The following is a 24,482-nucleotide window of genomic DNA, read 5'->3' on the forward strand; positions in this document are numbered from 1 at the left end:
AATAAGTAACTTTTAGCTGTGACAAAGCCACTGACTTCTGTCGTTATCTGGGCAAGCCCTACATCCACCTGTTCAAATCCCACCTTGCTGGTGCTGCTGGCTGCCATTCCATTGTGCAATGTCGTGCGCACCCCGTTAGTAACCTCTGGTACCTGCTTCACGCCAGGGGCTGACAATCGTGATGGCAAGACAAGGAAGATGTAAGGAGGTTATCTGAGCTTTCTCTCATTGGCTCGTCTGAAACTTTTCTCTTTTTTTTTTTTTTTTTTTTTTTTTCGTGTACCGATGTTTGTGAATTCTACCTTGAAATAGAAGTAATGCCTGTTTGAATATTAAAACTTTTCTTCTTATCTGATCCCTCCTCTAAGAATAATAATGATAAGTTGGAATTTATATCGCGCAGTATCTCAGCCAAACACGGACTCACTGAGCCGAACCAGATGGTAAAAGAGTAACAAGGATGTAGACAACCAGAAAGTAACAAAGATGTAAAATAAGATAACAAAATAGTAACAAAGATGTAGAACAACATCACACAATAATAACAAAGATGTAGAACAACATCACACAATAATAACAAAGATGTAGAACAACATCACACAATAATAACAAAGATGTAGAACAACATCACACAATAATAAAGATGTAGAACAACACCACACAATAATAACAAAGATGTAGAACAACATCACACAATAATAACAAAGATGTAGAACAACATCACACAATAATAACAAAGATGTAGGACAACATTAGACAATAATAAAGATGTAGAACAACATCACACAATAACATAACATTATGTACATTATATACATCATACACAGCTCGCACTTTAAATAACATTATAGACATTGATTGTATACATCATATACAGCTCGCACTTTAAATAACATTATAGACATTGATTGTATACATCATATACAGCTCGCACTCTAAATAACATTATATACATCATATACATTATATACAGCTCGCACTTTAAATAACATTATAGACACTATATACATTATATACAGCTCTGTTGCTTACTACAAGAGGAAGAAAACGCAGTAGCAGCACATGTAAACATATCAAGCCAACACTTTAATCCAAATCGAAGCACGACCACAAAACATAAACAAAATCAAGGAGAGGCGATCACCTCAGCTTGTTAGACAAAGGGACACAACTCTCATGTCTCCCAGTAACGGTCATCCGTCAGCTGCTCTCTCCCTCACTAGCCTTATCCACACATATAAAATCAATAACACTAATAAATAATAATCAGTGAAGCAAGGACCGCGCTTTATAGGCTAATGATTATTATTGAGTCACTCAGCCATCAACTTCATGAAGGAGACAAGCTCCGCCATAAGGCTGAGCTCAAATGTAAACTTGTGTTTGTCAAAACACACAAACAGCCACTTAGTGTCTCTAAGTAATTTTTCACCCTCCCAATCACCCTCTCCTGCTTTTTAAATGTTTTGGTTCAGCTTGTCCCTGTTGTATTTGGTGATCCTCCCACCCCAGCACGCCAGGCCAAAGGTCACAGTGCTGCATATTACTGTAGTGTTGAGTAGTTGCAGTTGTTCATGACAGATATTCAAAGATCTAAGTATTCTCAAACAGTAAAAGTAGCTGCATTTTATACAATGTTCAGTATGAGCTTTCCACACAAACACAAGCACGCTCACATACATACACAGATAGCATAAGCGAACACACGTCAAAACATTTTTTCTACCCAGGGTTGTCTGAAGACTGGGTCGTCACGTGACGGAGACAGTCCCCCGTTGCCGGTCCAGGAGCGGGAAGTCCCTAATGAACTACTGTCGGCGGACATGTTTTGAATTACCCTCTACAGGTGTAGGTGTTGGTTAGTATATGTGTACAGCATTGTCAAACAGCTAAAAACACCTGTGAATATATAATAACTAAAAAGAAATAATCATTGCTTGATCGACTTGAACAAGTCAACACTAGTGTCAGACAGAAATTCCCTCGTTCGTCATATGCGAATTTCCGTTGCTAAAGTGCAAAGTTCAAAGTTCAAGTCTCTCTCACGTCTTCGTGTACAGAGGGGGAGAAAACAGACGGTGGGTATGTGGGTATGTGGGTGGGTAGAGCAAACAGACCATAGACAGGTATGGCTGGGTGTCCTCACGTTTTGCGGCTTTGAATGAGCAGGGGCGTGTCTGAATTTGTGAGTAAGGAAATATCACTGTTTGTGAGACAGGGTGTGTCAGAACAGACAGACAGACAGGTAGACATGCAGACAAGCACGCTCAGTCAGGCAGGAGGCATACACAAGGACAGACGCACAGACAAAAAGGTACATTGACAAACAGACGAAACAGACGATTAAGAAGGCAGATGGACAAAAAGACTACAAGCAAGCCAGCTACTCGCCAGAACTTAACAATAGAATCTTTAACAACAGCCATTCACGACATTGTAGACATAAATCAACAGGAAACATTCCTACTAAGTTTGTCCAGACGAACATTGTAAGAACAGGTCCTTTATTAAACATCGGGTGACTAAGGAAATTAATATAAAACAGAAAAAAAATTTTAAATGACACACACGTGGCTCTTTCTTTTATGTGTGTACATGTGTGTGCGTGCCTGTGTGTATGTGTGTACATGTGTGTGTATGGTTGTTTGTTGTTTGCTTTGGTTAAAGCTTCCTTGCATCGAATGGTTAGTACAAAATTTGTTTTGCGAAAGACAGAACAGGAGCAATAAATAAAGGACATTAACTAAGACGAAGCTGCCAACTCCATTGTCCATCACTTTACATCTGTCTACAGTCAGCCCCTTCCCTGTCACCAAGGAAGCGAGGCGACAAGTTTCAGTCACGCATGACGAGACAGGAGAGACCCACACGTCACTGAGTGCAGGTGTCCTGTCCATTGTTGTTGTCATCAAGTATTTTGACCGGTGGCCTGACAACCACAACAACGGAGCAGCAACTGTTGCAGGAAGAGGGACTCGTGCAGGATGTCCGCATTGGACGCGGATGTCGGTTCAACCAGTCGGAGTGGCGCGAGACCCGGATGATCGTCACGCTTGACTTGAATGTCTATTGTTGTCTACTTTCCCACACTGCACTGCGCCTGCCACTTCCTGGACACTGTGTGCTGCTGGTAGCCTTGTATCCTGGCACTCAGCTACCTGGGGCACTGACCTACAGGCTCTTTGTGTTTTGTATGTTTGTTTTTTGATGACTTGTCTGTGTAGATGTTTCTCCTTCCGTCCTTCATATTTCGTCCTCGTTATTATTATAATCAATAATATATTGACGAGTACAGATCCTAAACATCCCACAGAATATGAGGGGATACCCCTCAATTAAATCTCTCCAAACCCTGTTTTGGGTTGTTATTGTTTTTTTTTAAAATACTGGTGATTACTGTCTTGTGCTACGAGAAACATTTACTCCGAAAAGAAAGCAGTAGGGAGTACAAAAAGATGTTTTTAAATATTTATCGGTACAGCATGGGTGCATTACAGGAATTGTTGTAATTGTGTTACAATGATGAAAATGTCTTCATTGATGGAAAGAACGAGTTCCTCAGTTTAAAGATAGTGAAGGTAAGGATCCTCTGCATTGTTTGCACATCAACCGTAGACTGGTTTGGAGGACTCACGAGTATCGGCTGCAACTGCTGAGGAGGGTCTGGAGGAGAGGGAAGGGGCCCTGCTGGCAGAACTGACCGCTGAAGTCATCGACGTCAACAGTCCAGACAGCGAGCCCGCCATAGCCACTCTTCATGGCATACTGCACCTAAAGTAGTCCCCATCATGGTACAGTGCAATACATATTCGGTAGCCTACTAAGCTGTATTACAATTTACGTACTCTCACAAATTTAACCTTTCATACCATATATCCTGTTCCTGTATTACTGGATATTATGATTATCTTACACTGGTTGTGACATGCACATAAATGGTCCTCTTGTCATGCAGCACCTGACACGCCATTTGATGAGCGAATGTACTTACCTTTTCATTTATGCTCCGCTGATTATCAAAAGCTACCCACTGGTCACCAAAGGTGAGAAACGGCACCACCTGGTCTGATATCCATCCAATCGTCGCTCCCTTCTTCAGCAACTCACACACCTGCCAACGGAAGGGTTAGAGATCAGCACTACCTCCTGATGCAGTCTGGCGCCTGAGATACCGCAGTCTGATGCCCAACATTAAATGTAGACTATGGTATATTTCGAGTGCCATGAAAGCAGAGGTTTACCTCAAAATAAGCCAAGAAGCCCTTTTGACCTGTGTGGTTGCCGGCCTTGCCCGAGCTCACGTGCTTGCTGGAGTTGGAGACGGTGTAGGAGCGCGCGAAGAAGGACACGCCAAAGTTGACCTTCCACATGGGGATGCCAGACTTCTTCATGATCTCTGTGGCCTTGCTCTGAACATTTGCCGCAACCAGCGAGCGCATTGCGGTTACGAAACAATTTTAGGAACAGGTGAAAGACATGCATATGTAATCAGCGCGTGCACACACACACACACAGGCAACTGCCTCCTCTTGACTTCATCATAGAGAAAATGAGAAAACACTTTTCCCCCAAGCGCCACTCACTGCACTGAGAGCTCGGCCGTTGACCTGTGCGGGTGAGGACGAGAACAACGGGCTGTGATGCTCTTTGACCTCCTCCCACGTGCCATGCTGGTCAAAGGTTGCGAAGTTGATAAAGTTCACGTGCCTGTGAGACAACCATTCCAGATGACTAAGCTTTAACCACTCGGCTATTCTCTTCACCTGTGTCTCATCATCATCATTGTCGTCGTCGTCGTCGTCCTCGTCGTCATCATCGTCGTCGTCGTCGTCGTCGTCCTCGTCGTCGTCATCATCGTTGTCGTCGTCATTGTCGTGTCTTCGTTCTCGCGTCTTTTTTTCTGGCCTCTTCTGACGCCGTATGGTTAGTCAGTGTCGACACCGAGGCTGTTGCTGATGCTCACTGATGCAGGCTGGACAGGTCGTAGGCTGTGGTCAGTAGGTCCTGGCGTGCAGACAGCGTGACACTCAGCAACAAGCTGTCCTGCTGCCGGGCCGGGACGTCACATTGAAGGCCTCTCTGATTTCCTGCGAACAGACACACAGCCTGTCATCCACTGCTTTTATTGGGACAGTAGTCACGTGGTCACGTCGTCACGTTGTCCATCGTCACGTTGTCCATCGTCACGTGGTCACGTGGTCACGTCGTCACTCTACTATCTTTCCCTTCGCGACCACGATGATGACTCAATGTGTCCGACAACCGTCAGCCATGACTGAGCTGCTGACCTTAAGGAAGTCAGTGAAGCGGTCCCTGTCTGTCAGTGGACTCCCCCTGCTGGTGGGAAACTGCCAGTCGATGTCCAGTCCGTCGAAGCCGCTGTCCCGCAGGAAGATGGCGGCCTGTTGGGCGAAGACTTTCACAGCAGCAGTGGACGCCACGAGGCGCGTGAAGGGAGCAGAACTCACTTCCCACCCACCAACGGACAGCATCACTGCTGCCCTGGGATTCCAGCGTTTGCGGATTTGAACCATGAGTTTGTACCTGTCAGTGACAGGACGTGTGAGGAACAAATGTTAAAAGCTGCTCTAGACACAAGGTGTCATTGTAAAATCCACAGAATCAAAGATCAGTTTGCAGTTTATAATACAGAACAAACAGCCAGCCAGACAGACAGACAGACAGACAGAGATAGACTAACATTTCAGCGTCCTTTGCGTATTGCGGAACAAGCTGCGTGCCCTCCAAGTGACCATGTGCATAAATGAAGTGAGTGCAAAGGTCAGCTTGACCTGCGAAGGTAAGAATGCGGCCTGACCGGTCCGGAGGCTGCCATGACTGGACACGAAGCACACCACACGCCCACACTCCGTGTCTGCGACAGTCAGCAAAGGTGAGACAATTCATCTCCGTGACCCAGGGGGACCTCCATGCCTGCCACTCATCACGTGACCAGTTTCTAGAGTCTAGCGGCACATAATGTTTATTTTAAGACTCTTTCATTTGGTCACTAAGATGTACAGATCTTTCTATCTCTCATAAACACGCACACACGCACGCACGCACGCACGGGTCCACTTACAACACGGCCATACATCACAAGCAGGTTTTCTAAACAGTTATACGCACTAATGGAGAAAGTATATTGACCTTTCATTTCTTTTGGCACCTTGGGGACCTCTGAGGTACCGGATCCTACTATACGGGTACCAGGTCTGCGAAAAAAAAAAACCCACACGTACCAATAGTTTTTAAAATACTTCCATTTCTGCAAGGACTTGTAACACTTTTAAATGGATGTTATTAATCGCCAGCGAATAATAATTTAGCTGTCACAAGTCGCAAATAATCATAATTAAATTTGTAGAGCGCAACTTTTCTGTGTGAATGTGAACTCGGTAGGTTGTTCACGAAATACTACAAATAAACGGACAGACAAGCATACAGCCCTGTCGTTATTCATGTTTAATGTGTAGGTGGATAGACATCCGGGCTTTCTCAACCTCGCATCTGACAAGAGAACCCAGACACCAGCAGCTTTGTTTCCTCAACATACACGTGACACTAATTGCTCCGGTGGTTCGGTGCCGAGCTACCACAGTCTGGGTGTGATCAGTCAGTGACAGTGACAGTGGCAGTGACGAGAAAACTGACTCATCATTAACAACCCATTTTAAATCTGAACTGAAATGAATTATTTTTCTGTCTTAAAAACACTTTGTAGTTTGTAATATTATGAGAAACTCGTAGAAAAATACACGCACTGTTTGGTCAACAGCTCTTTGGACACGAGTTTGAGGAGCGGGTAGCTACCCAAGTGACAGAAGGTGCCACCAAAGTCATCTTCATCGATGTACCACACGGCCACCCCGCCGACACCCACCTCTCGAATGAACCTCACCTGTGGCACGAGAACAAAAGACATTTCAACAGATGATCTCACCTGTAAAGAGATGGGGAAAAGATGCGCGGCTATTAAGGGGCGTTAGCAGGGATAAAGGGGAAACAACTCGTGCCAAATAAAGACTTACTGCCCCTAGTGCCTGAAGAGGAAATGTTTGTTTGCTTGTTTTTTTATTATTATTATTATTATTCTTTTTTATGCTTTCTTTGTTTTTTGGGGTTTTTTTGGTTTGTTTTTTGTTGTTGTTGTTTTGTTTTGTTTTTGTTTTGTTTGTTTGTTTTGTTTTGATTTGTTTTTTGGGGTTTTTTTGGTTTGTTTTTTGTTTGTTTGTTTGTTTTTTGCTGCTGCAGCTGTTTAAGGAAGGTATCGATGATGTGGTCGCGCGTATCTCTTCCCTTTTCGCAATGTTGCTGTCAGGTATACGCGGCGTACAACTATTCTACAAAATATTTTATGAGAGAACCTGCATGGTACCTGCCTCCTCCGGGGCTGAATTCTGACACTAACTCTTCCACCTACTTTCGAGTCAAGTGTACTCAATGGCTTCAGTGCTGCGAAATAATGAGACTCTGTTTGTTGTCTCCTTACCGTGACAGACCAACAGGTCAGGTTTGGAGGTTCGGCAATGAGTTTCCAACAAAGCTCGCTCTCTCTCGTTCTCATTGAATATTCTCTCAAATCATGAGATTGTCCTCGTTTGTTTGGCCTAAACTATGTTAAATTAATCCGCACACTCGAGCTCCTTTACCACATCCCTAAGATGCTGACTGGACGTTGCCAGACGACAACGATGTAGACCAAAGATTCTCCTTTGGTAGGAATCCAACGAACGGTGTGCAGGTGAGATCGGGGGAGCACACGCACACAATTTATGTGTTGGGGTGTGTGTATATAGACATATAAACACACACATCGCCACGCTTACTGTAATGATTAGACTGTTCGTGGGTGGTCGTGTAATAGCTCGGTGTGGGGCGAGTGCGCATGTACGATGTCCTGCGGATATTTCCGATCTTAGGTTTGAAGGGTCAACATGGAGGGTTGCCAAGATGCATCATACCCCCGCCTACATACCACCTCTCTGTGTAGGACATTTCTCCGCTCCTTATAAGGGAAATGGCTTGAGTCAGACCTATTCAGACTAACCTTACAGTGTGAATAAGTGCAAGACAATTTTATATATAAAACCCAAAGTGAAAATAAAAACATTTTATATTTTCCTGATTTACATAAACAAGAAGATACCGTTGGTCTACGAGTAGAACCATATATTCTCTAGGGGAGTTGCATTTATGTGTGTATTGATATGAAACTACAACACCTGATGTTTACTACCTACAGTACTCTTCATGTGACAAGAATTATAATGCATGCATAGATTATGTGCTCATTGTGGGTGGAATATATATATATGGATGATGGATAACTGATGGGTAACCTTTAACTTGTCACCTCTGGCGCTTACCTTGGCTGTGAGGCTGTCGCGGTCCTCGTAGGCCACCCACAGGTCCCTGTGCACCAGGTAAGGCACCTGGTAACTAGCCTCGTACTTCTTTCGTGCGCCTAGTGCTTGCAGCAGACACACCTGTGAAATGGCGACGGGGCGAGTACCGTGAAGTCTGACAGCCACAGTCAGTGGTAGTCATGAAAGGGAACTACAGAGTGCTTGATGAGGAGGATGATGATTAGTATTGAAAGTATTGGAAGCAGCTCAATGTTTCTTCATACGCATTTTAACACATTCCAACGCGTTTGAGTGAGTGCAGGTGTGCTTGCTGTGGACAGGTGCTTAGGGTGAGCACACTATTAGTCATCGATCAACACAGAGATGCTTCAACGAAATATGTATTCATCTATTTATGTGTGAATGTATTGTACATTTTGTGTACTCATGTATTGTTTAACTGTATCGCAGCTTTCCGGATAGGGACGGACATGAGTGAGGTCACACACGAAATTTACCGGAGGCGAGGAAGTTTCCCATGATGTGTACAAATTTTCCAGACTAAGGTCTGCTTTGTGTCAAGGGCTGACCTCAGTTTTCCATGTTACACTTGGATGATAAGTATCCCAACAGGTCAGAGACCGAGGTGTGATCAGCGTACCTCAAAGAAAGCCAGTCGCCCTTTGGTGAAGGTGAAGGTGCCAACTCTTCCTGGTCCGCTGGCAGGCGCCCCGAGCGAATCATTGTTGAGGGAGGTAAGCAAGAAGGTCACTGCGTGGAAAGATAACCCCAGGTTGACCACAGCAGGGTCCGGCACCTTCTTCAGCCAATAGTCAGCGGTCCACCTCTGTTGTCACATGCCATTGAGAAAGGATCGTCAAAAACATCAACTGATGAAGAAGACAAGAAGGTGACTGAGAAGAAGGGAGGTGGCAGTTGGTCCCGGAAACACGTGCCATTCGCAGAGGAGATGTGAACCGGATCAACTCTGTATCAGGTTTGCACACCATTGCGCCTATGTGTACACACCGGGAGGAGAAGAATAAAAATCAGTATGACCGGAAGTTCTCTTCTCTTCCCAACTACCTAAAAAGGAAACTTTTGTAGCATGCTCGCACGCACGCGCGGGGTAGAGAGAAAGAGGAAAAGAGAGTTGGGGACAGCAGTGGGTGAAGGGTAGAGAAAAGGGGCAACAAACAGAAATAAGAGAGAAAATGGAAATTATCTTCAACGGGTATGATTTTATGTCACGAAGTTTTAAACAAGATTATTTCCTTAATTTTTTTCAAATGGTCTCAGTTTAATTTTATTTTTCCTGTATAGAAGGACATTTAACTGAAAGACGTGTCTTGTGCTCATTCGTAGTCAACGATGGTCACCCTTTGCGATTTATATCGGAAATACATAATATATCATGTTTGTGTGTGTTAGATATAGACAGGAAGAGAAAGAGTCAATCTGAATGATGATGATGAATATGTCAGACTCATTTGATGTGAACTGATACAGTCTGTTCGTGCGACTTCATGTAAGTAAAAAAACCCGATTCTTGGCGTCTGTCAAAGCTTCTCAGAAGCCAGCACCGACAACCAGTTGGCCCTTGAGCCGTTGAACCTACCAGAGAGCGGCGACCAGCGGTTGAACTGGTTACTTGATCAACCACTTGCAGGGGGGAGGGATGCGCGGCTACCTCCCAGGTCCCCACCAGGTCCACAGACAGGACATTGAGGAAGTCCGCCATCCTGTACAGAGAACAGCACAGTGACTTGATGTGTTCACTATGTACTCTATGTCTTCCGGGTCAAAGCCGGGTCAGCGACCTAAACCAGGATAACGCAAAACTCTAAAGTTTTACTAAAGGCCTCGACACACGGAAACTAAACAACCATCATTGTTCAACCATCGCCAGTACTACATCACCACTTGACGTGTTTAAACATGACTTTTGTGACATGTGATAATTTAAAATCCTTTACTTCTGATATTTGGTGATAAAATGTGTGAACGTGTGTGTCAGGTCTTCTGTTGCCACATTTATCCATCAAGCAACGACATTATTAGAAATAATTTCTACAGAAGCATTTGTTAATCGCCGCGGCCTCTGAATTACGACTGCCATAACTAGGTACAATATTCTGTCATTATTTATGAATAAGAATCTTGATCATGTGTGGTTTGTGTAATAAAAATTTGTGACACTGCTTCATCCTCCACTCACACGTCGGAAACGGAAAGTTCGAGTCCGTATCCTAGCTACCGGTGTCCGACTATAAGTACAATTAGCTTTTGTAAAACCTCGACCACAAAACACACACACTGAGCTCTGACCTCATGCTGCACGCGTGTGCATGTTAAAGACAATGACTGATGGGAAGGAATTACACGGGACTAAGCCACAAATGTCATTGTTATGAAGGATCAGAGATCAAGGAAGTGAAAGAATGAAGCCTAAATGCTGCTTATGAACAAATATTGAATTAACTGGATTGTTTGATTACAGTCATCGTTAGGTTGAACTCAAATGGTCGATTCATCCCTCTAAAGGGCATCTTTCCTGTTGTTCTGTCCGAAGTCCTTCGTCCAAGAAAGTCATAGGTCATGACCTGGGCAGCAGAAGGGACAATCGTGTTGTTGAAAGAATGCGATGTTTCCCAAGTTATGATATTTTGTGGTAATTCAGCCATTCGATACACTTGCGTTACGAAAAAGGATTAGCTGCTAATGATACTTGTTTTTGGAAATTATATGTTTATGGTCGAATTTTCCGAGAATAGGAATTGCACGTGGTGGGGTTGATTTGCCGATGATTCGTGTTTTGTTCCATCATTTTGTTGTTTGTGTGAGTGTAAATAAAATAAAGGCATCTAGCGCATGCGTACATTCATATACACAAACAAACATGCATTATATAGACTTGACTATACCAGTAAGACAGATAAAGATGTCTTTTGTGCGCGAGAGTAGACAGAAGGATGACATTAGTGTGACCAATAACATACTTAGTCACTTCCAAGATTTCATAGCCGTAGTCGACGACAGATTTAGAAGAACCGACGACCACGGACAACATCAGCCTTGTTTTTCCGCTCTCCACGCTTTCCCGCTCAAATTCTACCCGGATGTCCTGAAAGACACCAGTCCGCGCTTGAGAGCACTTACAAAAACAGACGAACCCTCCTACCAAACACCCCCTGCCCACCGACACACACACACACGCACGCACACACACAGAGAGTTAATGTTAAACAAGTAAGCTATGTTGGTTAAGGGAAGATCAGAAGAAACTTTCAAAGCAAATAAAAGATAGAGAAAAGAACCATTTTACTCGCCTGTCAGAAGAAGGGAAAGCCAAAAAAAAAAAAAACGCAATCCGCTAAACTCAAACTATAGTAGAAATCTTTGTCGAATTTATTTTTATTGACTGGCCGGTGCAATGATGATTACCTTCAGCAGTAAAGTGAATCGGGCGCCATCTTGTCTCTGACCTCCACGTTGTGTTGGGAATCGCCAGTCGACATCCAGTCCATCGAAGCCATGTTCACGCAGGAACTTTGTGGTGGTCTCGGCGAACTCTCGTATGGATGAAGAATCGCTGACGAGAATAGAAAAGGGCAATGACCCCACGTCCCAGCCCCCCACGGACAGCATAGTCTTCAACTGCGGGTTGTTGATTTTCAGCCTTTGAATATCTTTGAACCTGAAAATCGGTGACGGGGTGAACATTTCTCCAAAACTCCCTTTTTTTTTTTTTTTTTTTTGCAGAATGGATGTTTTATTCACAAATTGTAATCTTTTCGAAGTGTGTTTGTGCGTGTGTGTGTGTGTGTGCGCGCGTGTCTATGTGTCTTGTTCGACATTAATTTTCATCCCGTTTCTCGCAACGACTGTCTGGCCTTCTCAAAGTAAATGTCCAGTCTCCTGGCAACAGTTCTAACCTTCTTAAATCTTCTTTCACGGCTGGTTGCAGTCGGCTGCCATTTATCTGTGCACTGGCGAACACGATGTGAGTGCACAGGAAGGGGTCCACCTGCCCCGGCACAAATGTCGCCGGCAGGGGGCGATACTGAGCCCAGCCATTGACGTAGCACACAATTCTCTGCGAAGATGCTGCCTCTGGAATTGTTAGTATTTCTTTTAAAATTATTTTTTATCTCTGGATGAGTTACATATAAGACTCAGACATGAGTGCAATGCATGCAAGTCTGGTGTGAAATGAGTGTTCAGGCAACACCTACCTGCCAGGTGAGCTAGTAGTAACAGACCAAACATTTCGCCACAGAGTTACTGAAACAAAATGAACGATTCTCAATGATTGGTAATGATCTTAGTTTTTAAGCCTTGTAAAGACGGACTCACTGACGAAAACATGGCTGATAGTAAAATAAAACTACTCCACTCTTGAAGAAGAAACACAGGTCCATAGAGAATCGAAAGAAATAAAACAGATTTTAGAAAAATGCGGTTTGTTTACGAGTGTGTGACGAGCTCACCTAATCTCACACACAAGTCATAGATAGTAAACACGTCGTCAAGAAAACAAACCGGAGCTGGTTAGTTTACCCTGAACTTGTACCCTGTTATGTAAGATAAACTTAGCAAAATTAATGTACAATCGAATTAAAATGTCAAGAAACTTATTTTATTATTGAATAATAATTTAATGTTGCTCACTCATAAAGTATTGTGTGAAGGCAAGGGGAGCACATTGAGAGACTGTAGGAAAAAAACACGAATAAAGCAGCAAAAAGAAGTCTTTCCTATTTTTCCATCTTTCGGTGACCATCTATTAACAGTAAACAATTTCTCGATCGTCCATGGTGAGAGTTTATTGCTAACCTTGAGAAAATTATACGAAACTAATTATTTAATGCCAAACTTTGGCTTTTATATAAACCTGTTAAACGATTTAATAGCAGATTTATTAGGGAAATAATACTATTATGCAGTCTTGTATGATAACCATCTCTCTACAAATAAACTTTTTATTGCAGGTCATCGGATGTTGGTCTTCCTGTGAGGACTAAATAAATCATTGGCATGTCCCCATCCCCCTATAATGTATTTTTGTCATATTTCGCTAATCTTCTTGGTATCACTACTTCTGTAAGTCCTTATTGTTTACTACACACCGTCCTGGTCCCATCTCCAAGTCATTTGTTTGTTGTTACCACTGGGGTCACGTGTTCAATCAGTATTTTTCAATGACCCCAAGAAGATGCCGCGTGCCTCTCATGTGAGCAACAGTCAGACGACCTCTGTGATGTGAACTTCACAAACTTTCAAACTCTTAATTTATTGTTTACAGGGCTGGCTGCTTGGCCACGATGTAGTCTTAGTTGCTGGCCAATGCCCCCCTACTCCAGTTTTAATTGATGAAAATATCATCAGGTTAATAGTATTTACCTGACCTTTTCATTTTTGTTTCACTCCTCTCAAATAAAACAGATATTAAAATGCCATCAGCTTGCAGCAGGTAAACCTGTAGACTCCATGTTTAACTTTCAGTTGTTTACAAATGTCTGTATTGTATGTTAACCTTCTGCTTGTAATGACAAGTTTACAAAACAAAGTACATTGGGAAAATCGCAAACAAACAGAATGGGGAAAATGTTTATTTTATAAAACAGTTGATTTCGAGAAACTTGTCCATGACGGAAAATGTCAACACCGATGAGAAAGGAGAACAATAGTTGCACACATGACAAAATCTCATGAGGACGACTTCACAACCACTCACTCCATTCACATTCACACTGAAGGTGCGACAATCGTACACAGGTGTCGCCAACATTTGAGAAGAGGAAGAAAGCGGCGAGCTGTCGTTAATAGACGATAATGACATTTTTCATCAGATAAGGATTTCTGGGAAGCAGAGAACGAAGAAAGCAGATGTTGTTGATACCCGGATCACTCAGGTCTTCCTGCAAGTCTCGATGGCGACATCCTGGTGAAGTGGCTGCGGTGACAACATCGATGTTCTCCCGCTGCGCCATACAGTCGTTCCTAGAACTTGGACTGATTACAGGAGAACACTTCCCACATGGACACGTCTGAAAGAAGTTTAAGGAAGCGAATTGCACGACAAATTTCACGAACACACTCTTGTCGAGAACTGGTAACTTTGAAGTGTGGGTGATTATCACAGACTCGTAACAGGCAATACACGATCTGGCGGGTGACTGCACTTAATAAGTAATGTGTGAAAAACTCTACAATGACTAATGATTGACAGTAATGCAAGGAAACTGGGTGGGTAATTGGTAATGTAAGGAAGGGTTTCACGTGTTCCAGAATTAAAAACTTTCTCTTGTTAAGGTTCACATGTAATTTAGCGAGCAACTCTGTGCAGCAACCCGTATGCACTAATGCATGCACTTATGGCGAGCTCTCACACACACACATACACGCATGCAGACACACACACACACATGTAGACACACACGCAAACGCATGGACACGCACACACACACATCCACATACACGAGCGCGGGCGAGTTCAATGGGGGAGAAAAGGAAAATGAAAGAGAAGATGTGAGAGGCCTACAAATGAAGAAGCGATGAATGAAGAAGAAAAGTAGGAAATACTGGGAAGACATTCAAGAAGTGCATGTCCGGAGTCGGTGGAGTGGGCACGCGAGCAGCCAACTGTGACATCGTGTAGTCTCCGGTTCTTCCCGCTCAACGATCGCAAGAAAAGTCAGTCTGTCCTCATTGTGAGTTATCCGTTACTACACACACGATAGCGACTTCATTCAGACATTTCCTTTTTTCTGATCAACTTTATGTTTTAAAGTTTATTTCTTTTTTTTTTCCTTGTACGAAGTAGATTAACGAAGTTTCGCAACCATCTCCAGTACACTGCGAGTGTTTCATTGACCGACTTACTCAGACTGGGAATTCCCTGTATGTGTGTGTTGCAGGGTGACTTGCTATAAAGTCTTCTGTTTGTCACAGTGTGCTAGTCTCTGGAGGACAGGCAATCTTATCAAGGCGATCGACTCACAAGTTATACCAGGTGAGATAGTACAAACTACCAGACACAAACTAGCAGACTTGTTGCTCTGACCTTTGACCGAAGAAACAGCGGATACTAAAATGTGCTTAATAGACAAAAAACCCGACTTGTGACATGAATTTAAACAAAGACTGTTCTCAGTATTATAAAATAATATGACACATTGTGCTGAGGCTGATTCGTCTCATGTAATAATCATGTGTAGAGGGAAATAATTTAAAGATGTAATGACTAATGTGTGATTGTCAGAGACATGTACCATCAACTCTATGAAACAGGGATGCTTCTGTCATCAAAAATATTTTGAACTACAATCAACTGATTGAGCAAAAATATTGAAGACAAATTACGATCGTCTTGACAGAAATTGTAGACAACTTCAGAGATGTAGTGTAAAGACCTGTTGAGGCGTAGTTACAATAAGTGGTGGATGCTAGTGTTAACGCAATGACTAACATTGTATACCAATGGTGATGATGGTGATGGTGGTGATGGTGGTGGTTATTGTGCTTTTCCATGCCATTTCTGTATTTTCTGAGTGTTGACACTTCACCTGTTTGTCTGTGCCTGCCACGACGACAAATCCGGTACAGTCCCAGTCCCGTGTGTTTTGCACCTTGAGGACATGTTTGCTTTGTGTCTTATGCCGGGCTGGCTTGTTTCTAATCTTCTTTTCCTAGTCTTCATCTACTCGACAACCTCGAGCATCTTCCTACTTCATTAATAGAATGATTAAGCCACGTGACTGCTCTTGCCGCTCCTCTAAAGTACACTGTACACTGTACACGGTCATCACAGACACGGGCTCTGGTGTGTACATGTGGTGGGGTGGCTGCCACTTCCACTCACAGGTCTTTGTTTACATTTGAAGACGAGTCGTGTGCACATGTTGGGGGGGGGGGGTGGCTGCCACTTCTTTGTGTCTTATTTACATTTGAAGACGAGCCTCCACATCAAGTTCCGTGTTGATGCTGCTAATGATAATCCTCAGAAAACGTGAAATACATTCTCGAGGAGAGAGTTCTCCTGCTTGTGAACTGTACATAACAAGTGAGAGGGAGAGAGAATGCAACAGAAATAATACATACTCAAATACAGAAATAACACATAAACACTTCTAAATCCTGTTCCCTCTCCCAGTGTCAAACTGTTTTGCTGCGACCAATGATCACGTGCAGCGGCTCTGTCTAGAAATCCCTCCTCACCTCCCCCATCTTCTTCCTTGTATTCTGTCTGTTTGGGTGTTAACCTAAAAGCTCTTTAATCCCGCATTTAGTGGTGGGAAAAAGTGTTATACAAATAAATAATATTTTTATCAGTCTCTCTGTCTATATATTTAGCTATCCATCTACCTTTCCATTCATCCGTCCATCTACCTCTCTGTCTATATATATATATTTATCAATCTTTCTATCCATTCATTTATCCTCCTGTCTATTCATCCATCTATTTCTCTATCGATTCATCTATTTACGGTCAATTTATTTCTATGTCTACCTGTCTATTCGCCCATCCATTCCTCCGCAAGAGCCATAACTAAACAAAAATTTCTGTAAACAAACTGATCTGCTTCTTAATTTTCCGCAACATAAACGATTTTATTCTTTGTGACGATTTAGACTGTGCCACGGCAGGTGCCTTCACTAGCAACCCAACCTAACACACCCATAGCAACCCAGCACTAACAACCTAACAACCTAAACCTAACACCCTACAACAACTAGCAACTAAACACTAACAACCTAACACCTAGGACTTGTCAGGCTGAGTGCACGTGTACTTACATGAGGAAATCACCGTGATAGTACTGATTGGCAGCACGTGATAACTTCCTTCTAAAATCAAATAGTTTGGGGGAGCTTTTTCTTATCTAACCTCGAGCTACAATCAGTATAGATCAGTATACAGCAGTACAAAGCAGCATGTAGCAGTACAGAGCCGTATATATAAGTATATAGTGGTATATAGTAGTATATAGCAGTATAGATCAGTATACAGCAGTAGAGAGCAGTATATAGCAGCATACAGCAGTATATTTCAGTATACAGCAGCATACAGAAGTATAGATCAGTATACAGCAGTATATAGAGGTATATAGCAGTCCTACACAACGTCCATGCTACAGGCCAGGGTGAGTCACTGTCTCCGGTCTTCTCGCCTCAGAGAAACGAAAGTAACATTTTATTTACCCGGAAATACAGACCTGGAAGGTGTGCAAGTCTTTCAGTGCAGACAAAGTCCAGTGTCTGTGAGGTCAGCGACGACAGCGACTTGACTATCAGTGAACAGTGAAATCGAAACTACAGCTGGAGTTTGTTTTGGGTTTTTTTTTTAAATCTCATTCAATTATAAAAATGACAGAATTTTTAATGTGAATGTTTTTTCCCCGAAAGTTTTCCTGGTAATGAAATATTCGTGGTGCTGTTTAAAGCACAGGAAAGCGGCAAATGAGGGGGAAAGAATATGTTAATTGTGAGCGTCCTCCCGGCAGGAGGTTATTAGAACAGCCGGCTGTGCGTGTAGTTGGCATTTCAACGGCGCGACAACACCGGAGACCAGAGGTACCACAGTGTACTTGTTTATATATTACATCCTTGTCAGTATTTCTCATGGTCAGTTCCATTTGTACCAGCTGAGTCGGTAAGAAGCTATTTATCATAACAGCAACTTTCAGTTTAGAGGATTTTATTTAATTGTCGTTAGGTTTCATTTTTGTGTTTGGAGGTCTTATTTGAAATCTTGACACTGTGTCAACACATGTGGCTATACTAACCTCTTTATCTCCGAATTCAAGTGGCCAAGCTAAGGGGCACACAGCAACACTAGCTGTGCCTCCCACAGCAAACACTGTGAGCGTTCAGGAAATTGTTAGTAGTCTCTCAGTCAGATGTTAGAGATGTTACAGTATCTCTGGGCCAGATTCTGATGAGGGCGAGGCCCCATCTCACCCTCCTGCATGTCCTTCTTCAACCAGGAGAGGTGTCAGGTATAAACACATTTAACAGCTGAGTCGAATGGGGAAGTACACTGCGCCTGACGGTTTTGAAACGACTAGTGCGCGCTTCCTCGGGGTGCAGACGAACAGCTCAACGGACAGATAAGTATAGGTGAATATGCGAAAGTTTGAAAAATTAAGTGAGCGATATTATTAACACATTCTCTGTCTCTCTCTCACACACACACACCACAGATAGAAAGAGAGAATGTGAACAGAAAGACATAGACGGGGTGAGAGATGGAGGCAGAGAAGGATAAAGAACACACAGATGCGAATCGTTACTGAGCGGCTGTGGACAGAGTTTCATGACAGTTTTAGTTGTTAATTAACCAGACCTTTGAATTCCTGTGAATGAGGAAATTGTTTCTATTTCCCAGTAGCGAAGTCCTGCCTTAGTAGCTGAGAAATTAGAGCTTCTCTGTAACTGTCTCTCAGGTGAAAACTGGGAACTCAGGCTGTCCACCCGGATAGATGGTCGAGTACCCTTTGTAAGTGTTTATAAAATGTTTAAATGTTATCAGAGTAGCTGTCATTCTGTGTATGTGTGTAACTATTTCGCAAATTTATGTGTGCCTGTCTCTTGTCTTTCATTCCCCTCTCAAACATCAACATGTGGATGAATAGATGAACAGCCTCAAACATCTGGACTGTCTTCGCTGCCAGACGACAGTCAGGGGTCACACTAACCTCACCCACCAACAGGGTTTTGCTGTGTGGTCTGTGTGAGTCAGGGTTGGATTTTCACTCTTATCAGTGCCAAACATTCAAGCTCTTGCCAAACATTCCAGCTCTTGTCAACAGCTACTCTGTTCCACAACAGAAGAATCCGTCCGTTCCATATTCGTAATGAAGGACATTATCCTGATTCAAATTTCCAAACTGAAATGTCTTTCGTCTAAATTTCGAGCCTGTGGTCTGACTCACTCTCGTGTGTTCGCACGTGCATCGCATGCTCATGGCAGTGTTATATTTGTTTCCAAACTCGGAAATTCAGGCGACAATTAGTTGCTGTTCCTGTCAGTAGCGGGGGTGGGGAGCAGTAACTCTCTCTCGAGACAGTGACTCAGTGACCTCTGTAATTATGTGGCAAAGCAGGATGTGTTGCATATTGCAATGTACCCGTCATTTATGTGAGAGCAAAACAAGCTGACGAGGAGGCCAGCGTGTGCTTGAGGACAATTCACAGGACAAGACTTCACTTCCGATGGAGGAACAACAACCCAAACACCGACGCGACCAGTTCGGTTAGTTTCAGTTAAAGCAACTCCACAGACACTTGAGATATTTTTTTCTTGTCTAATAGATTTCGTGAGCTAAATGTCTAAGGACTTGGGGTCTGAACTAGAAAAACAGTTTTTGAGAATAATTGACTAAGAAATAGGCATGTCCTCAATGTAACGTGTATTTACTCCTCTGCAGGCTAAGAAGACGCCGAAAGAAGAAAAACCAATCAGTCATGTTGTCCAGAAAGGGAGAGAAGCGCTCCCTACAGGACTGGACTATGCTGGACGCCGAGACTCTCTTCCCCCCCACCTGGGTGAGCAGACGTACCGCGTCCCTCCCGATGTTACTTCAACGCCAAAACGTTGTCCTGCAGGACGAGACAACACTACGTCACACCGACCGGAGTACAGTCAACGGCTGCATTTGCGCATGACGGGCGTGAAGTCAGACGACAGCGTGCGGACACGAACCAGCGGGGACTCTTTGTCTGACGAAGAGGACAGGAGAGTGCTGACAAGGGGCTACACAAACGGCTACACTCTCGACAGCTGCAATCAAAGTCCCGCAAGAAACGGAAGCTGGCTGTACTGCGAGAAGTCTGCGAGAAACGGATGCGGTGGAGGCGAGGTAGGCTGCCAGAAGCATAAAGTAAGTAGGGATGTGTGTCCAGCAACAACCTTAAACAGACGTCCGCCGCAGGGAGAAAGAATGTGGGCAAACCCGTGCCCACCCCGAACTGGGAGACAGGAGAAAGTGCGAGTGCTTTCCCTCCGCGGAGAGCCAGGTGCGACGCGACAAGGCTCTGTTCACGTGGTGACTGCGGACACAATCGGAGTACCTGAGCCGGCAGCTGCAGGCAGCAGCACCCAGAAGCCACTCTTCATTGTCAGCAGCATCAGCTACGACAACTACCTCAGCCGCCTGCCGGCCGCGGACAGCGGCGAGTTTCAAGGTGCCCCGCCGCCCAGACGTGGCTAAGCGCGGCCAGCTGGACATCCTGTCCCTCCACGAACGAGCAGGGTGTCATCTGTGTACAGGTTAGCTCCCCTTAGCACAGGTCTTCTCACGTCACCAATATCATTTCCTTGAAGGCGGATCACAAGCTTGACATTGGCGGTCCGGTAAATTAAGATTCGCTTATAGGACGCAGTGAAAGTCGGGAAGGTTGTGGATTTCTGATTCTTATCTCGGGCATCAATTACCATCAACTAGCACCCCTTTACATTGCTATCCGTCGGGGTTATTATCCCTGTTCCGCTTTCCATTTCCTCAATAGTACGAAGTCAACCCTAATCAAAGAGAGTAAGACATGCTGTCACTTGACCCATCTTCCCACATCCGTTAACCTGCGGATTGCTTTAAAAAAAAAATAGAAGACTCTGCTTATCGGGGTCTACGATGACACTTTCCCTTTTTTAAAGTTTGATAAACGCACGCCGGTCAGGTGTTTTACGCAGAGTTTTTGTCTATGCTTTAAGTCTGACTTTGGCATCGTCACACGCAAGGTCAAGGCTGGTGAGACAACTGGTTCCTGGAACGCCACGCCGCGCCGACCCGCCCGAGCAAGCCTTCAGCTAGCATTGGTGGACCGTGCCGGTGAACCAACGTGTGACCGCGACCAAAAGGTTTAATCACGTGCTAAAGACCTGACTATTCCACCCTTCGCCGAGGTTGGTGGCCTTGCCCTTCGTCGACAGCAGGCTTAGAAAAGGTGAGTTTCTTTATGTGTTGAGGGAGTAGATGGCTGATGATCAGACTAAAGCTGAGTACTGATCTATGAAAGTTCATACCGTCAATGGTTTGTTGCTTGTGATGGATGATGATGATTGCTCTTTCCATAAGCCGTTCAACTGGTCGCAGGAGTTACATTAATGTCTATGTTTAAATCGCAGACGGATCTGGGTCAGGTGACTTCGGGAGAGATGTTGAAGTTCCTGTGCAGGACGACATCGAGGCCTTGTGCGTTGCGTGAATTTGCTCTGCTGGCCGAGTCAAGAATTCCGGTTCTGCAGAGAGCTGCGGGTCATGGGACATGCCAAGCTCCTGCTCACCTGGTGGCGTTCGCACCTGTTGACCTCGAAACGACTAGGGATCAGATGTGGCAGCAGCCAGTGGTGGTGGGCAGGTAGCCCCGAGCGCTTGGAAACTGTATTATTGTACATGGATGTTTTTTATTTACTTCAATGATCCGTTTTCTTGTTAACTGCGTTTGTCGAGCGATGGATACTGCTCCCCTCTACTCCACTGTACTGTTTGTGGGGCAGAGTGTGCGCCTCGCTTGTTCGTCGCTGAAGGGCAGAAATCGCAGTTATGCGCGTGGAGGTGCCGCACGTTACGGCCAGGCGTGTCAGCGACAGCAGCGCGCGCCACGTATCCTTCCTTGACCCGACGCTCGCAGGTGCTGCGGCGCCGTTGACGATTCCTCATCCTGGGGTCCACCGTGGTGCGGACAGACGTGGCTGCTGACTCTCAAGCGCGCGCCATGCTTGGTGGTGGCGCTTCGTGGTGTCCTCAACATGGGTTCGGCGGAATCCGGCTTCCTCGAGCCTACACGCGTTCGAAGGGCGAGTCACTGCGGACTCCGCCAACGGCACTCTCAGGCGCCAGGCATGAAAATCGTTGTGCCATCTCGTTGAAGTGCTGGAACAACGGTGGGACGGAATCGCTCGCTTGGACTGGAGATTCTCATGATATGCTTTCAGATGAAGCTGTTCTCAAAGAGTAGCAAGTAAAGCTGAAAGATGATATAGAAGGGGGAGAGGAATTATTTGTTCATAGTTGACGAAGTGGTTCCAGACTCGAAAGTTCGTGAGGGTCAGGAAGCTCCGGGGTGTTTCGGTGAGGGCGGGATCGGTGAACGGTTGTGTGGGGCACCCACGGGTTGTGGAGGAGGGCGCCTGGCAGAAGTACTTTCCTCGTGCGATGAACGAGCGTTGTTTTGCGGCTTGCGCCTGCGGTGCGAGTCTGTTGCGCGGCGGAATGGCGGATCCTGGAAAGCGGTCTACTCGAGCCTCAGCGCGGTGCGGGGCCCGACGGACGGTCCTCCTGAATTTCTACACACAAGCATCACGTTTCCAGTCCCCTTCCGTAACTCCTCCTGCTTGCCTCCGCCGGAACAGGCTGTTCCATTAACATATTGAGCCGGCGAATAGAGGGATGGCACCGACTGCCGGTACTTCGACAACAGTGTCCTCAAGGAGCCCACTGCAGTGCAGTCAGTGCGCGCGAGGATGTGCCGGTTCCTGAAGAGCTCCTGCAGAGTCGGATATTCCCGGACTTCCCCGATGCTCACTCCCGCAGGAACCAATTCTGTGGAAAGTCAAGGATCACTCGCCGGGCAAATAGAGTCAGACTTCTCCTTCTTGACGGCCATGTCCAGGTCCTTCTGTCATGGAGGTCAGCAAAGGGCTTTGCTCAGAGGAAAAAGGAAGAAGCGTTTTGGTCGCCATCAGTCTTGCAACTTTTGGGAGCTTTCCAGACCTGGATTACTGTTAGGTGGGCTGATGGAGCATTCGGAAATCGCGGGTACGTCGGTCCGGTTGAAAGGTGGTGTTCACGACGTGAGTGGCTTCGTGGGTATGGAGAGAAGTCGTTTGTTTTATTCATTATTTTCAGATGACCGTTCGCACCTTTGTGGAGACATGTCTGCGTGTACGACAATTCAGCCAAGCGTGAATTAGATGTAATGGCGCAATTCCGCGGAAGTGACGATGTCGGCATTCAGTGGTCGAAACTCACAGCGAGCAGAGGAACAGTTTCTCTCCCAATACATTATTTGTTGATGTCATGTCAGAGTGAGTGATGAAAAGGTTCGGGAAGGCAAGCTGCCTCTCAATGCCATGCCAGCGATTGTCGACTGTGCCGCTACGCAATCATCAAAACAGAGCCACCTCTCTCGAAGCGCTGCTCTCCCCTGCCACTTGGATTGCTATATGTACGCCTTGTGTCTGTGAATTGACGGTCTTGATTCGCCAAGAGCTTTCGGACGGGACTGTATACAGGGCTTCTGTCGTTGTGTGTCGCAGCGTGGTCCTTGGTTTAGTCTCTGGTTCAAGACCAGTGCTTTCTCTAGTTTTTTATTTTTCCAGCATCTTTCTGATTGTTCTGTAAAATGTTGCTTAAGACTGTGTGTATATATTAGTGACCCTTTTTTGACTCGTTCGTGAAATCCCCTTTCTGTAGATTACCAATGGTTTTGGTAAGGGGTTAATGTCGCTCGTGATCATTTTTCACAGTGTCTTCCGAATCAACAGCCATGGATGCTTTATTTTAAATGTTGAAACGCCCGATTTTGCAAATGGTTTGAAAGATACTTCATGGGTCTTGTATGTCCGGAAAATTCGCGCATGTAGATTAACCAGGGCAACTTCAACCTGTGTTTAGGTCAATATAAATGTTATAAGACAAACTGTAAAACGATGTTGACGAAGAGATGTCTGGTTGGGCTCCATGTTGGGAAGAGCAATGTTGTGTAGCTCGGTAAGGTCAGCCTTCGACTGACAATTATGGTCTCAGCGTTGGTGTTAGGCATCTGTTATTGTTAAAGTGGGAAGGCCACACCTTACTCCATAGTCTTCTATGTTTGACATTGGCTGACGTGCTACAGGGACACTCTTTTGGTGACAACAGTACTTATAATTTGTATCTTTCTCAGAAAGCAAATCGTTGCATTGGCTGTTATTGAGGGGTGCAGAAATTACCATTATGCATTCGACTTAGAACTTACATTGCAAGTCTTTTATTGTTGGGTTGTTACTAATATAAAATGTGTGAAAACAGAACATGCGCGTGGACATCTGCATTCCTAAATAGTGTATTAGGATAGGTTATGCATCAGGGAATTGTAGCTATTTAGCAAGCAAGAGATCTTTCATTTTAAATGGTTTATCCTACTTCT

General features: G+C 44.7%; 2 protein-coding genes across 5 annotated transcripts in view; one reads left to right on the top strand and one right to left on the bottom strand.

The window, feature by feature from the left end:
* Positions 1-750: 750 nt before the first annotated feature.
* On the bottom strand, positions 751-12,794 carry LOC112561499 (chitotriosidase-1-like). Its single transcript, XM_025234037.1, has 16 exons — positions 12,584-12,794; positions 12,284-12,461; positions 11,793-12,045; positions 11,348-11,472; positions 9,967-10,090; positions 9,010-9,195; positions 8,370-8,489; positions 6,765-6,901; positions 6,151-6,215; positions 5,702-5,875; positions 5,264-5,497; positions 4,964-5,087; positions 4,584-4,707; positions 4,242-4,409; positions 3,992-4,111; positions 751-3,771 (listed from the first exon to the last, which is right to left on the bottom strand). Exons 1-16 carry the CDS (start codon positions 12,615-12,617, stop codon positions 3,631-3,633), a joined length of 2,307 nt encoding a protein of 768 aa, XP_025089822.1. The 5' UTR covers positions 12,618-12,794; the 3' UTR covers positions 751-3,630.
* A 2,505-nt stretch (positions 12,795-15,299) lies between these two features.
* LOC112566196 overlaps positions 15,300-24,482 on the top strand; it is a 28,761-nt gene continuing 19,578 nt past the window's right edge. The window contains exons 1-2 of one of the 4 annotated variants that reach the window (XM_025242237.1): positions 15,300-15,363; positions 18,797-18,849. The gene's annotated coding sequence lies outside the window, so the exon portion shown is untranslated. The other 3 variants (XM_025242221.1, XM_025242265.1, XM_025242229.1) reach the window with 3 other exon arrangements.

This window comes from Pomacea canaliculata, linkage group LG1 (genome assembly GCF_003073045.1).
Source record: "Pomacea canaliculata isolate SZHN2017 linkage group LG1, ASM307304v1, whole genome shotgun sequence".
NCBI lineage: Eukaryota > Metazoa > Mollusca > Gastropoda > Architaenioglossa > Ampullariidae > Pomacea > Pomacea canaliculata.

Coding starts and splice junctions, on each gene's coding strand:
- LOC112561499 (XM_025234037.1), bottom strand. CDS start 12,617: ATGTTTGGTCTGTTACTACTAGCTCACCTGGCAG. Junction 11,473..11,792: donor GATTCACTTTACTGCTGAAG/GTAATCATCATT, acceptor GGTGTCTTTCAG/GACATCCGGGTAGAATTTGA. Junction 4,410..4,583: donor ACGGCCGAGCTCTCAGTGCA/GTGAGTGGCGCT, acceptor GCAAATGTTCAG/AGCAAGGCCACAGAGATCAT.